Source organism: Cynocephalus volans, chromosome 10 (assembly GCF_027409185.1).
Source record: "Cynocephalus volans isolate mCynVol1 chromosome 10, mCynVol1.pri, whole genome shotgun sequence".
In the NCBI taxonomy this organism is placed as follows: Eukaryota; Metazoa; Chordata; class Mammalia; order Dermoptera; family Cynocephalidae; genus Cynocephalus; species Cynocephalus volans.
Genome location: NC_084469.1, coordinates 104,852,767 through 104,867,411, shown reverse-complemented (window position 1 = coordinate 104,867,411; position 14,645 = coordinate 104,852,767). Strand labels below are relative to the sequence as shown.

The 14,645-nt window shown below is 56.4% G+C and overlaps 1 protein-coding gene across 6 annotated transcripts in view; it reads right to left on the bottom strand.

Moving 5' to 3' along the window:
* Positions 1-14,645, bottom strand: part of NFIX (nuclear factor I X) — a 97,209-nt gene that overhangs the window by 10,138 nt on the left and 72,426 nt on the right. For 3 of the 6 annotated variants that reach the window (XM_063112712.1, XM_063112713.1, XM_063112717.1), the window contains exons 3-9: positions 13,797-13,859; positions 13,412-13,486; positions 12,879-12,999; positions 11,523-11,659; positions 8,611-8,733; positions 6,530-6,705; positions 703-850 (exon numbers count right to left, since the gene is read on the bottom strand). In XM_063112712.1, coding sequence (XP_062968782.1) covers positions 703-850; positions 6,530-6,705; positions 8,611-8,733; positions 11,523-11,659; positions 12,879-12,999; positions 13,412-13,486; positions 13,797-13,859 — 843 coding nt within the window. The remainder of the gene's footprint in view (positions 1-702; positions 851-6,529; positions 6,706-8,610; positions 8,734-11,522; positions 11,660-12,878; positions 13,000-13,411; positions 13,487-13,796; positions 13,860-14,645) is intronic. The other 3 variants (XM_063112715.1, XM_063112714.1, XM_063112716.1) reach the window with 3 other exon arrangements.

Below are 14,645 nucleotides of genomic sequence, written 5' to 3'. Positions count from 1 at the left end.
AGAGAGAGATGAATTAAGCTGAGGCCTAGAGCCCCCCCTTGTCCTTGGAACGTCCGACCTGGGAAAGGAAGTGAGGGGAAGGGAGGGGAGAGGAATGGGAGGCGTAAAAAAAAAAAAAGAGGAACAACGAGAAACCAAATGTGAGACTGAGGAGACTGAGGGGGAAGGGTCAGGGGCCGCCTGCTGTACCTTTAGAGGCCCAAGGGCCCGGATGGAGGTGAGGGGGGCAAGGTAAAAAGGGGATGGTGGTGGCGTCACCTTGCGGTCACATTTAATTTTCTTGGTGTGTGGGGGGAAACAACGAAACAACAAAAAATTAAAAAACAAAAACAAAAAACAAAAACACAGCAATCAGGCATGAAGATGGCATGGCTGCACCTCCCGCCCCTCCCCGCCAGCACCTCTGGCCTGTGCTCCCCACTGTGCTCTCCCTCCCGCCCCCCAGAGGGGCCTGGGCCAGGGGCCCCGGCTGGGGGCAGCAGCAGGCAGGGGGGCTCTAGGGTGCTGGCTGGTGCCACTGAGGCCCGGGAGGCTGTGGTTGGGGGACTTGGCTCTGCTCTCGTCTGGGCAGGAGGCTCCGTGGCGCTGTGGGTTGGGGCATTTGGTGGTGGGGAAGGGGAGGGCTTTTCTTTTTGTAGTGGAGACTGTTTGGATGGGCCGGGGATGCTGGGCGTTGTGGTTTTGGTTTCATCGTCCACTTACAAGGTGATGGAGGAGTCAAGGCGGCGCCGTCTGGGGCAGTGCTGGTGGATTTGGAATCAGGCATAGGAAGGGGCACAGGTCTGGCCACTGGAGGCGGCGGCGGTAGCAAAAATGACCCCGGGACTTTGCCCTGGCCGCTACCGTTGGGCTGCGAACAACATAAATAGAGTGACGCATGAAGGCACATCACACACAGACACACGCTCCCCTGCGCGGCCGCGCCAGCTCGCTCCTGAGAGCGGGCGCTCCCGGTGGAAGATGCAGAATTGGGTCCTCTCATCCAAGACACAGGATGGGTGAGGGTGGAAGGTCTCTATTTGGTCTCTCAGGTGTTTCTCTTTTTTTTCTTTTTTTGGTCCTCTTTTGAAGATATGGGAGGGAGGGAGGGGGTGTCCGACGGGTGGTTTGTTATTTCTTAGGGAAAATGTTTTAAGTACAAAAATGTGTCACCTAGCAATACATGCAGCTGCATCTAGAGCTCTCATGCTCCTGAAGACCTTCTCTTATGGCAGAAAAGATGAGCCAGATCGCCCCCTAGCCCCCCCCCAACCACCTCCGCCGTCCTCCGCCGTCATCTGCGTGCCTCCCTCCGTGGGCCTGTGGGCCGGGACAGGCCTGCCAGCCTCTACCCATGGCACAGCCTACAGAGGACGCCAGAAGGTAGGGAGCTCATGCTCAGCTCCCATGGCCCATGTCTTTGTTGCCTGTGGACAGTGGGGTACTGGCCTATTCTCTAAACAAGAAGCCAGGGAAGCATATCCATCGCTGCCAACTCCAGCTCCTATGAGGCTCTTCAAGAGAACTTTCCTGTACGATGCCCTCAGAAGCTGGAGACGCTCAGCAACCAGGATCAACGACTTGTCCTTCAGGCCCTCTTTTGCCTCAAACTTGAGTTTCTTCGTCCAGGCCCCATGCATGGCCTTGCATGGGTCAGCATTCTGGCTTCAGGGAATGCAGGTGCCAAAGGGAAAGGCAGAGACTCCTCTGCCTCTTGGAGGCACAGTTTCCCTGGAGTTCTGGGCATGTACCTCCTGCTGCCCTGGACAGTGCCCTGAGTGACCACCTGCAGCCCTGACTCAGGAAAGCCTGGCCTGAGATCTTTGGCCTAAACTGGCTCCTCTCCCATGGGGTGCAAGACCTAGGGAGGTTCCTGTGCTCCTTCTACAGGTGGGCAAACCTGGTGGAGCCCACCCCTTGATGTCTCCAGCTAGCCATCATTCTACCCTCATTGATTCCACCTGGACGACAATGACAATGTGACTCCAGGGGGTTTCCCCCATGCTGACAGTGTGTTCATCAGCTCAGCGCCCTCAGTGCCCGGCCCTGGACCAGGTGCTTGTGTCTAACCCTCCAACCACCTCATGAGGCTGAAGTTCTCACCCAGAGGCAATTCTGCACCTCCCCCAGGAAACACTGGCAATGTCTGGAGACATCTGTGGTCATCACAATGTAAGGTCTGGGGGATGCCAGTGGCACTAAGTGGGTAGAGGCCAGGGATGCTGCTCAACACCCCACAATGCATAGGACAGCCCCCAGGACAAAGGATCGTTGGTCCAAACATTAACAGTGTGGCCACTGGGAAACTACTGGGAGAGGAGTTTTATTCTCCCCATTTCACAACTGAGGAAACTGAGGCTCTGTGCAGTTAAGTGGTTTATCCAGTCACCTGGCTACAACTGGAAAGGCCAGAAATTCACAGCCACGCCTGCCTCCAGGGATACTATGATTCTTTCCAGCAGGCTCATCAACCTCTTTCCCAAATCCAATTTGCTTGGGTGTCTCCTATCTTCCCAAACCTCTCACTGCTCTGACTGCATCTGACCTAAAACACAATCTTCCCAGTGGGGCACTGGAGGCCCTCACAGTGGAGCCCAGATGGAGTCTCCCACCACCCATGCCCCTACACCCCCACTCCCCAGGAACTTCCCATTCCAAACCGACTGGGGTTTCCAGAACAGCTGGGGATGCACACTTGCTCACTGCAGAGCCGTCTGTCTGGGAGACCCTTTCCCACACCCTTCAAGGCCTGCTCAGAAAATACTGTCCCCTGGGCCGGCCCTGTGGCACACTCAGGAGAGTGCGGCGCTTGGGAGCGCTGCGGCGCTCCTGCTGCGAGTTCGGATCCTATATAGGGATGGCCAGTGCGCTCACTGGCTGAGCGTGGTGCGGATGACACCAAGCCAAGGGTTGCGATCCCCTCACCGGTCACAAAAAAAGACAAAAAAAGAAAAGAAAAGAAAAGAAAATACTGTCCCCTATATGAGGAGCAACCAGATAACCTGAATCACAGTCCATTTCTGTGCCCTGTTCTTCCATGACACTCTTGTCCACTGGAGCCTTCAAAGCAGGCTGCCCCACCACCCCTGCCCTGATTCCCCAATGAGCAGGCAGAAGCACGAAGCACTCAAGTCCCTCTCACTGAATAGAACCAACTCGTCCCTCCTGCTGCACTTTAAAATCATAGGACCCCATGGCTGACCTGTGCAGGCCACACCCTTCTGAACTCTGACTCTTCCGCCCACTGTCTTTTACACCTAATAACCAGTACCTAGGTCTGACACATCGTCCCTCTAAATGGTTCCCTCGACTCGACCATTCCTGCCCACTCCAAGGGAGACAACTCTCGGAGGCCCCAGGCAAAAGCAAGCAGTGGCTGCTGGTCCCCATCTGTCCTGTGCTCGGGTTCCCTTGTGCTTGGTGTTGTTTTGGAAAGGGACCCTTTGGTTCCAGGCAGCAGCATGGGCCAGAGAGTGAGGGTTTCCAACTCTGCAGGGGTGACACTAAGATCCAAGCAGCAACCACCCCCTCTCATTTCCATGGCTTATCTTGTTCCTATCTCATTCTTCCACCAGGGCAGGAAATGGAACAGTCCCAACAGATCATAGCCTCACTCTTTCTCTGGAGCGTACTGCACTCAGGCTCCTGGGGGCTGGGACACGAAGGCCTTCTGTGCAGCCCTTGCTACCACAGGGCAGTGTCTGCCTCCTGCCAGTCTCCCCCAGGAACATCTAAACCACTAATCCCACCTGATAAGGCTAATCTCAGCCCAATATGGCTGGACACTGAAACCTGCTGATTTACAACATTCAGTTTCTAGAAGAAACTTCCAGTGAGGCTGGGATGTCTCAGCTTTGATTGGAGTACAAGTCAAGGTTTCAAAAATCTTGTCTTATAACTTTGTGGTGCCCTAAAACTTCATGAATTAGGAGCCAGAAAGAATCCAGAAGCTGGTATAGCTCTTCACGTTCATCTCACAGATGAAGACACGGGCCTGGACGTTCCAGCATTGCTGGTCAAGGTTAAGCCAGAGCCAGGCTTCCTGCCTGCCAGAGTCAGCTCTCCCACCAGACCCTGCAACTTCTCCATCACATTCACTTGGCAGTCTCTTCTCTTTCCCTGAAATACAGCTAACAAGGCCTCCTCTTTCTGCTCTTTGCATCTCCTCTCAGGTGTCTCCACTTGGCCTTGGCCGTTACTGATTGGGTTCTTCTAAATCAGTGCCTTACCCTTAGGTGCAAGGTCGAGCTATAGGGGTGCCTGGGAATCCTGCTGCAATTGTCTGTAAAATTTTTCTAGGTAGACATTTTCCTGCAAAGCAGATCTGTAACTTCAGATTCTCAAGGAGATTAGGAATTTGCTCCTCTAGGTTCTAGAGCAGTGGTTCTCAAAGTGGGTCTCCTGACCAGCAGCATCAGCATTCCCTGGGAACTTGGGAGAAATGCAGATTGTCAGGCCTCACCCCGGCCCTGCTGAATCAGAAGCGTTGTGGGTGAGGCTCAGCCACCAGCAAGGCCTTCAGGTGACTCTCATGTATGCTAGGTCTGAGGACTTCTGCTCTAATGTTGGCTGTGGTACAAGCATGGCCTGGCACTACTGCTCCCTGCCGCCAGGGAGTTGCAGAGGCCGGGGGCCTCTGGCTCTCTCTGAGCTATGCATCATTGGCCTCTTCCATGGCACAGCATGGTGCTGTCTCTAGCTTCCTCTCAGAAGCTGGGTACGGGCTCCATTGAGCAGGCTCCCGGACGAGACCCTTCCTCCTCTCTTCAGCAGGACAGGCCACAAGAGGAAACCCAGACAGGCTGCTCCCAGCTGGGCCAGGCTTTCTGCTTAATCAGGGTGCTTGTTTGCATCCCTGCCTGCAGTGTTTTGTCCATGGTCTACTTGGAGCAAGTGACTGCCTCAAGAAGAGAGCCTTCTAGGCAAGGTGAGTACTCCATCTTGAAAAGTCAAGTCAAAGGAGAGGCTCAGGACCCAGCTCTGAGGATGGCTGGGGGACTGACTGACCCACTGCCTCAAGGGTTCTGTGGTTCAGTTTGGCACCTTGGGCTAACCTGGTCCCTTGGCCGGTCTCATTTTGACTCTAAACCCTGGCTGCCTCTGTAGTTGAGAAGGCCAGCAAGTCAGCCTTCCTGGCCTCTGCTCCATACTCCAGACCCCAGGCCCATTGGGGACTGGGGCGTAGGCTGGCGGCTCCCTGTAGACTCTGCTAGCATCTCTGAAGGAAGCGCAGTGGTGGTCAGGGATCAGGTCCACTCTTCCCTCCATGCCCCCAAAAGCGGACAGAGCTCATCCAGAGAGGTGGGGAAAGCTACGAGCACGCTGAGAAGCTTCAGTCAGCAAGATGGATTCTCAAAGGGCAAAAGGGTAAAGAAGATGAGGAGGACAGCAGAAGAAGGGAGTTCAGGAGGGAGGGGAAAAGACTGGCTTGTGTCATGGACAGAGTGAGGAGGCCGACCCACGGACCTGCCCCACATCAATACACCAGCACTGAGCAAATGCCCGCTCTGTGCACAGGCTGCCCAAGGCTGAGCCCTGGACTGCCTCTGCCATGGGCTTTGGAACACTCTTCCCGACTACAGCCCTTCAAGCATCCTCCCCACCGGACCTCTCACAGCAGGTTCTGGGCTGGAATGGTTGGCTGCAGAGGAGCTGGGGCTTATGGTGTAGCATGCTGCTCCACCTCCGCAACCTTCCCATAGGTCGAGAGACCACTGTGTCCTGACTCAGAGAGGTCACCCAGGTACTGTGCAAGGACCACTGTCCCACTGAAGTGTCGTCTCTGGCCCACCATCCTTGGGGATAACTCCTTTGTCTCCTCATCAGTGACTGGGCCCTAGGGCTCCCAGGGCTGAGGAGCAGGATAACTTTGCTCAAGAACCAGAACTGTCCTGGGGGCCCTTCCTTAAGAGTCCTGCCAACAGGCATCTCCATGCGAACTCTGTGGGCTAGGGATTTCCTTCTATACGGTGCTTCTTACCTGGCATGGTCCTACCCTCAGGGCACAATGAAATCTAGAGACATTTTCGATTATACAAGTGGCAAGAGCAGAGGTGCTCCTGGCATGTAGCCGGTGGAGGCCAGGGATGCTGCTCAACACCCTATAATGCACACAGCGGCTTCCCACAATGATGAATAAACAGCCCCAAATGTCAATAGTGCTGAGACTGAAAATGCTGAGCTGGAATCTGCCAAATCTTTGCAGCCCTGAGGTTTAAGAGAGATGTCAGGAGGTAGGGGCCCAGGTCCGGGTTGGACAGGTCATGCTGCTGGGGGAACAAGGACCATGGGGAGGACAAGGAGCCCAAGCAAGGTGGGCCCAGCCGCTGCCCACACCTCTCTGGACCATAGGAACAGGCATGATAGTAATACACGGACCCCACCCCCAGACCCACAGAAATCGAGGCGTTCTGTACTACCAGCTCCCTGCTGCTCCAGCCCTGGGTGTGCTTGCTCCTGGCTTTCGGGCCCTCTCCCTGTGATCCCTGAGACAGACAAACAGACACAGAGATGAGGCTGCAGTGGGGCTCCTCGGGCCCTCTGGACTCACCTGTCCGGTGGCCTGGCCCGAGCCATCTGAGCACACGAACTGCACAAACTCCTTCAGTGAGTCCTGCCCATGGTGGTGGTGGTAGCGGATGGTTGGATGCGTGAAGTACGGGCTCGACTGCTGGATGATGGATGTGGAGGGGAAGTGCAGAGCTGACGCTGTGGCCCGGGGGCTCCCTGCATGCATGTGGGCAGGGAGAAAAGGGCATCAGGCCAGGAGACAGTCAGTGGGGGGGAGGGGGCTAAAGAGGAGGGGAGCTGGTGGTCAGAGGACTGAGGATCCCGAGGAAGAGAGAGAATGGGGCAGGAGCAGGTGAGGTAGGTGAGGCTTTGGTTTCAGGCGCAAAAGTTAAGGCGGCACAAAAAACCCACAGTCATCGAGATCAATAAGGGTTTAATGTTTAATGCGATGTATAAAAAGTAATAATAATCAAGTTGATAAATTAGGCCTGCCGGCCAGCTGCTTATCTCTATAAATAAAGCATGATTGGAACCAGGACTGGGATTATGGTGAGGCAGGCGAGGCAGGGTCATGCAAGTGCAGGGTTGGATTCCATTTTTGTTTAAAATTATCCAAAATGTTGATATTTGCTCACCAGACATTTTTTGCAATAGTTTTAACTTTTTAATATATTGCATTAAAATATTATTTGTCCTGATGACTGAGTTTTGGGCACCCCCTTATGTTCTGTGCCCAAGATGAGTGTTGCGCTCGCCCTGCCCTGGCCCTGGGTGGGAGCCTGGTAAGGACGAGAGGGGGCAAATGGCTCTGTGGGGCTCTGGATAAAGACATGGCCCAGCGCCTGTGCAGGACGGGCTCCCGACACACGCACATGCATCTCCCAAGTGCAAGCCGGTGTGTTCCCAGCCACCACCACACAGACCCATCACCCTCACACACGTGTCCTCACACACGCAATTCCCACCCCGCACAGGCCCCAGCTCTTCCCTGAGGCCCAGTCCTCTCCCTCCCGTCTGTTTCCAATCAGCTCGCTCTTGCTCTCAGTTTCATTAGGGGGCTGAGGAAACTTGGCTTCTCTCTGGAGTTCATAAAAGCTGAGTGGGAGCTGGGCCTGCTGCCCTCCTGTTGCCTGCGCTCAGGGCCTAGGCTCCCCGCCCCCACCTTGCAGCTGCCACGCCCTGCCCCAGCTCAGACTGCCTCTGGGCTCCCAGCCAGGAGGCCCAAGGAGGAGGAAGGAGGAAGCTGGGAGGTAAACGTCCCTGTTCTCTGTGTCCTACAGAAGGGCCCAGGAGACAGCGGGCAGACACAGGTCCTTGTCCAGAAAAAGTCCAGTCCTCTTGCTGACAGATGGGTGCCCAGGGAGAGGAGCAGTGAGGGAGTGGTGGGGCTGAGGACTCGGCTCCCACAACCTTCTGCCTGATGCCATCCCCTCAGGAACACCTAGGTGTTCTCACCCTGAGACACTGAAGCAAGAGAGCAGCTCCCTAGGCAGCAGAGCAGCTCCCTTCCCTGGAGGGGAGCCCAGGTGCCACATGTCCCCTAGGCCCAGCCTTTCACTTCCAGAAAAGGGCAGGGAGGCCCAGTGAAGGGATCCACTTGTCCCAGGACACTCAGCAGGAGCCTGGTCCCTTAGGAATGCTCTTTCCCATCTACAGCCCATACCAGCCTGGATTCATGCTGGGAAAACAGATCCAGGCTCAGCCAGGAGCTGAGAGAGAAGAGCAGAAAGCAGAGCATAGGGAAGAAGTCTGTGCCTTCCCACCACAGCCAGCGGGACCAAAGGAGAACTGGGCCCAAGCCAGGGAGGCCTCAGGAGAGGCCTGTGCCACACACAGCACCCATGCACACACATGGGGAGAAAGAAGCAAGTGGAAGGGTGCTCGGGAACCAGGACAGCAGGCTGAAGGGCTGGGCCTGGTTCTCGAGGAGGAGCTGCCACGGAGGGGGAACTACTCCCATGCCCACCCACTGCTTCACCATGGCCACCCACTGCTTCACCATGGTCCACTCAGAGAACCTGGGGCTGTCACTCAGCAGCCCTGGCCCCCTCACCTGCCCAGCTGCCCCTCGGTGCTCAACCGCCTCCCCGACTGCCCCCCTCCAGGTCCCCCATTTCTCACCTGGTCTGACTCCAGCAAGCACAGGCAGCGGGTGGTGGGTGAAAGCCATGCGCGGGGAGCTGCCCTGAGAAGAGAGGGCACTGCAGAAGTCCAGCTTTCCTGACTTCTTTAGAGAAGCCGGGCCTGGGGGGAGGAAGCAGCAACACAGGGCAGGTTTAGCGGGCTGGGGTGGGAGCAGGGAGGGCGGGAAGCCAGCAGCTCAACTCCTTCTCTCCTGGCCCCTCCCCCACCATGCTCCCTCCTGTCTCCTTTGCCCAACATGGTCTGCGGCCAAACATGTAGGTCATGAGTGCTTCTGACGGAAGAAGAAATTGAGGCCCCTAGATTATGTGGCACGGCATGCGCTGTGCAAGGGGTGAGCAAGGGGGGACCCGTCCTGTGCCCTGACAAGCAGTAACAGAATGAAAGGGTGGGATGCAGGGCCAGCATCTTGGGAAGGGGAGCCAGCCTGGGAGCCAGGGAGGGTTGGGCCTGGGACAGGCTGGGTCTGTGCCGCGGTGCCGTGGGACGTGCAAGTCCCTGGTGGGAAGAAGCCAGGGCTCCCTTTCGAGAAGGGGAAGCACAGCCACAAGCCCTCAGGAGGAACACGATGCCCAACAAGAGAGCAGGAACAGGGGCCGGCAGGCTTGGAGAGTGCTTGGGCTGCTGGGCTGCCATAGGATGGGTCGTTTCAGGGCTTTGCTCTGCTCCTGGTGCCAGAGGTGTAGGTGGCATTCAGCAGGAGACTCTAGGAGCCTGATGTTGCCAACCAAGGTCATCTCTGCTCAGTTTGCATGGCATCCAAACAATGTCAAGAAAAAGCAGGGCTCCTGGTGGGCCAGATTCTCTTGGGGAGCTCCTGTCCTGGGCTGAGCTTCGAGGCTGTTCTCAAGCTGGGAGGGGTAAGGTGGTGTCAAGACAGATCCTTAGAGCTTTGAGGGACAAACTGAGTCAGTTTGGGTGGGAGTAGGGGAACTACAGAACAGAAAAATAAGAGCCATCTTAGCAGAAAAAAGCGGTGGGGGAAGGGCGATCTCCCAGCTGCCAACAGAGGTGTTATCTGGCAGCAGCTGTGTGCCACCTGATAGCTGGCACGGTGCGGAGAGGGGGAGCACCCCACCAGCTGTGCACAGCTGTCCCTGTGGCCGCACAGTGCCTCCCCAGCTGTTCCCTGTCCTGCAGCTGGGCTGCTTAATTGGCGATTTGTCGCAGCACAGAGAAACGACAGACACAAAGGAAGGGGGTTGGGTGGGGGGAATGAGAAAGCCGGAGTGGAGGGGGGCTGCAGGAGGATGTTGGGGGGTGTTGTGCATGGCAGGACTGCTGGAAGGAGCCAAAACGGCAGGCGCAAGAGCAGAAAGCCAAGAAAGGAGAGCAGGAGCCAGGGAGAGGGGGACTTCTCAGGAACTAGGTCTGGGCAGAGGGGTTGAGAGCCCTTGCCCAAGGAGCCAGCAGTGGATGCAGCCCTGGAGGCACCCCAGTGGCAGTCCTTGTAGAAGGGGTCACCTGACTGAGGCCCTGGCTGGGGACTAGGAAGCAGCCCAAGAGTTTTACCGGCCTTCTCAACACCTTTCTGCTCCTGAAACTCCAGTAGGGAAGCATGTGGGCCATGCTGGCCCAGGCCCCAGCCTGCCAGGCAGAGACCCTGGGAGGAGCTCCCAGAGTCACACCAGGGCACTGTCCCACAGAGGCCAGCCTCTGCTGGCAGTCTAGAGGGTCTCAAACCCACTCCCTCAGCCTGAGGGCTTGGAGGTGAGCCCTCCTCTCCTCTTCCCAGAGGCCAAGAGCAGAAGCCGCAGCCTGCGTTTGTTCTGGGCAGCAGAAAAGCAGGAGCACTTCCCAGCCCGGCAGCCTGGCTTCCCAAGCCCTGGCCCAGCCTGTCCACTTGGCTCTTCCCAGTAGGGGCCCATCTGGAAAACACCAGACAAAGGGCCACTGGGTCAGATCAATGTCTTCCTGAGTCGGAGAACATGTCCACAGTAGACGTGCCCTGTGCATCCCTTACACAAGCGGGTCTGCACCCCCGGCCCCAAAACACCCACACCACAAGGACACTGTGGGCAAGGGCTTCTGTAGCCAGTCTCCTCACATGTGTGCATGTGCACACACACACACACACGTACACACAAGTGTGCATACACACACTCTCCACCTGGGTTCTCCAGGGCTGTCCACACTCTCGGTCAAGATTTGAGGTGAAGGTGGGTGGGTTCAATAGAAAGGAGGTGCTTAGAGGGGACTGGGAAGGACTGAGCTGGTTTCCCAGGGCTCTTCAGAACCTTTGCCCCTTGCTAGTTTCCCTCCTGGTCTGAATACTACTCTGCTCATTCTTCACTAGACTTTGCACCTCTCTGTAAAGTTGGGCCCTTAAGACCAGCATCTCAGCCAGGGACGATTCTGCCCCCCAGGGGGGACATTCAGCAATATCTAAAGACATATTTGGTTGTCAAAACTGGGGGTGGGGAGTTTGCTCCTGGAATCTGGTGGGTAGAGGCCAGGGATCCTGCTCAACACCCTACAGAGCACAGGACACCCCACCGTGGAGAATAACAAAGCCCCAAATGTCTCCAGTGCCCAGGTAGAAAGACTGCTTTAAACCATGAGGAACACACGGCTACAGAAATACCAAGAGAAGGAGGCTGAAGGGGCTGTGAAGAGGAGGCTGTGGCCCCTTTTGCAGGACACCAGAGGCTTGGAGGCCCCTCTGCTTCCTGCCTGCCATGCCTGTGGGCTCTTGTGGGCTCTGCTGCCAACTCAGTGCCAGCCCAAGTCCTCTCCTCCAGCCTGGTCTGCCCTCCTCTGGAAGATCAAGAGACATGAGATGGGTAGTGCTGACAATGGGGGAACTGGTTGGCAGCATGCCAGGTAAACTGAGTTGGGGGAAGAGGCTTCAGGTTGCCCTTGCTCTTGGTCGGGATTCACCATATCCATACCTGCATCCACATCGTTGGGCCACCCGCTAGACTGGCTACTGCCAGCTGCTGGGGAGCGGCCTGTACCGGGATAAAACACGTCGTCAACAGGGCTCTCCATCTCACTGTCATCGATAGACTTGGGGCGCTTGGTGGTGCTGGGGAAGGAGGAGAGAGTCAGATGGGCTGAGGGTGGACCGATGGTGGGCTGAGGCCTCAGGGAGTCACTAGGTGCTCTGGCTGACAAACTGTGCAGGTGCCAGCCAACAGCAGCACTTCTGTGCATTCCCTGCATGCCCAACCTCAGACCACCCCTAGGGCCCCTTGGCCCGGCCAACCTGACCCCTAGAGCGAGGCAGCTCCAAGCCTGCTTCTCCTCCTCCTTGAGCCCCTTTCCCCGTCTGTGATACCCTCATCCACCAAGCTGCCCCTGTCAAAGGAGCGGGTAAAACCCTCAACTGCCTCTTCTGCCGCCTAGTATTTCCCATCAGCCCCCAGGGTCAGGGTGAAGCAAGTGAGGTACTCACAAAGACAAAAATGTCAGGGGTGTCACAAAACTCAGGCATCAAGATAAAGTGTATTTTAATGCAATCATTTCATTTTTATTTTTGGCAGCTGGCAGTACAGGGATCTGAACTCTTGACATTGGTGTTATCAGCACGGTGCTCTAACCCACTGAGCTAACCAACCAGCCACCGCAATATTTTAAAAAATTAAAATGAATGCCAAAAACCTCATAATGAATAAAATGTCCACACAGGATCTGACCCTGCAGTGCACGGCAAGCCCTGATCAGGGCTAATGGTCTCCACCTCCCAAAGCATCTCTCAACTCCATCCCTCCCTCTCCACACCACCCCCCAACCCGTAGGAATGGCCTCCTAACTGGCTGCCAGTCCTGCCCACACACACTGCTACTGGAGGGAGCTTTCTGGAACACACATCCCTATCATCTCCTGCTTAAAACCCTTCATTGGTCTCCACTGCCCAAGGATTAAGTCTAAATACTTTCTTCTGGCCTCTGAAGCCCTCCACGACATGGTCCCACCAGCCTGTCCAGTCTCAACTGGAACAAAGGCTGCCCTCTTCACCTGGAGTGTCCATCCCATGCTCATATCAATTTCATGTGTGTCTGTGCACAAATGTCCCCTCCCAAAGAGAGAGTCCTTCTCAGATCCCCAAGCAGAGCTGTGCCTTGTATAAGTTTGTTTCCCTAATGCCAAGTGCTGTGTGACAGCATGAAGCAGGAAGCTCAGTGGGTGGTTGAGCACGGTGGGCCCAGGCCACTTTGGAGCCACACCCTCAATGAGAGGTGACCTCCTAAAGCACTCAGGTGGCCTGGAGCGAGGATGACAGGAAGTCTGCCTACTGGGCTCACCTGGTGGAAGGAGGGGAGGTGATGGACCGCCGCCCCAGGGTCACCTGGTTTATGTTGTAGTAGCTGGGACTCTCCAGGTCCGCCAGCGAGAAGTTGGGCCCTGATGCTGTCGCAACAGGAGCTGGGAAAAATGAGAGAGTGATGAGATTTGGAAGGCATGGGAGGCCCAATAGGGCCTGTTTTGTTGCCATGAGCAGCCTTCCAGAAGCCCAGGGCAAGTTCACTGTGGGGCCATGGGATGAGGGAAGGTGGGCTGTCTGGGCTACTGAGGAGACCTCCTCCTGGCTGGGGATCTTTGGGAAAGAGCTGCCTTTGGTTGTGACTTTTTTTTCCCTCCAGAGCAGTGGAGACTGGAGATGCGGTTCTCTGGATGACTTTGCTCCACCCAGCCCTGTGCCAATGGAGTGGAGCATGTCCCAGGAAATTCTGTCTGCCCTGTTCCCCTGCCCCAAGACCCCATCAGTGGGGAGGCCCCGTGAGGTCCCACCTCCTCACCCCCAATCCCCATCCCTGGCTCTGAAGGAAGGACTCACTCTGTGATACTCTCACCAGCTCCGTCACATTCCAGACCCCGGAAGTCACAAAACAGTCCTGGAAACTTAAGTGCCCTGAAAAGAGAAAAGGGCAAGTAAGTGTGGGCTAGGCTGGGAGGGGTCACATGCCTGTCTCTGCAGAGCTCTGCCCACCTTTGCCTCTCCCCTCCCAAGCTCCCTGTCCAGTCCTGGCTTGGCTCTCAGGTCTACACTGAAGAGGGGCATGCTGTAGGCTGCAGAGGAGCCCCCTCCCCTCTGGATGGCAGCCCAGGTTCAGTCAGGAGACAGCTGAGTGAAGGGGAAGAAGTCAGGAGGGCCAGGTTGGCACGGAGGGGTGGAAAAAGGAGGGTTGTGGTGGGTACAGGCAGGCAGGCAAGGCACTGACCGTTGGGCAGTGGTTTGATGTCCGCATCTCCTTGCTGGTTTGAACTATCTGATTGTCCGGATTCTGCAAGAGACACAAAGGGGAGGATGGATCAGGAGTAAAGTTTCCCATAAACATCAGCAAGAAGCTGACCCTTGAGCCCTGTGCAGGAGTGGGGCCGCCCTGGCCAGCAAACACCTGCACCCTACCTTCACCCCATGCTAATTCAGGGAGTCTCAGGAGACCAGAAGATGGGGAAGGAGAAACCGGCTTATGCCTAGCACAGGTTTCTCAGCCTTGACACTACTGACACTTGGGCTGGGTTGTTCTCTGTGGCAGCAGGGGGGTGGGTGAGTCTTGTGCATTGTAGAGGTTTGGCAGCATTGCTGGCCTCCACCCACTAGATGACAGTAGCACCCCAGTTGTGACAACCCAAACTGTCTCCAGACACTGCCCAATGTGCCCGGAGGGACAAAGTCACCCATGGTTCAGCAGCACTGGCCAAGAGTCAGGAAAAGGAGGGTACCCAGGAGAGAAGAAAGGACCATGGCTGAAGCTGGGAGGGACCCAAAGGTCCCCCATCCCCCACCCGGCCCAAGCTTCTAGAGGAGCATCCTCTTCCCTCACTTGGTTAATTAATGCCATTCCTGTCTGCCTGCGCCTCCCCCACCTCACCTTTATGCTCACAGGCAGTGCCTGGCAACCCAGAGGGGGGAGATTTGCCCTGCTGCCACCGCCCGCTCTGTGCCAGCCTGTCTGGTCTGTCTCATGCCCTAGTGCCACAGCTGCTCAGAGGGAGCCCCAAGACAAGGGCCCATTGTGCAGTGGGAGCTCACAGAGGGCTGGGGGCAGGGTGGAGTGTGTGTGTGA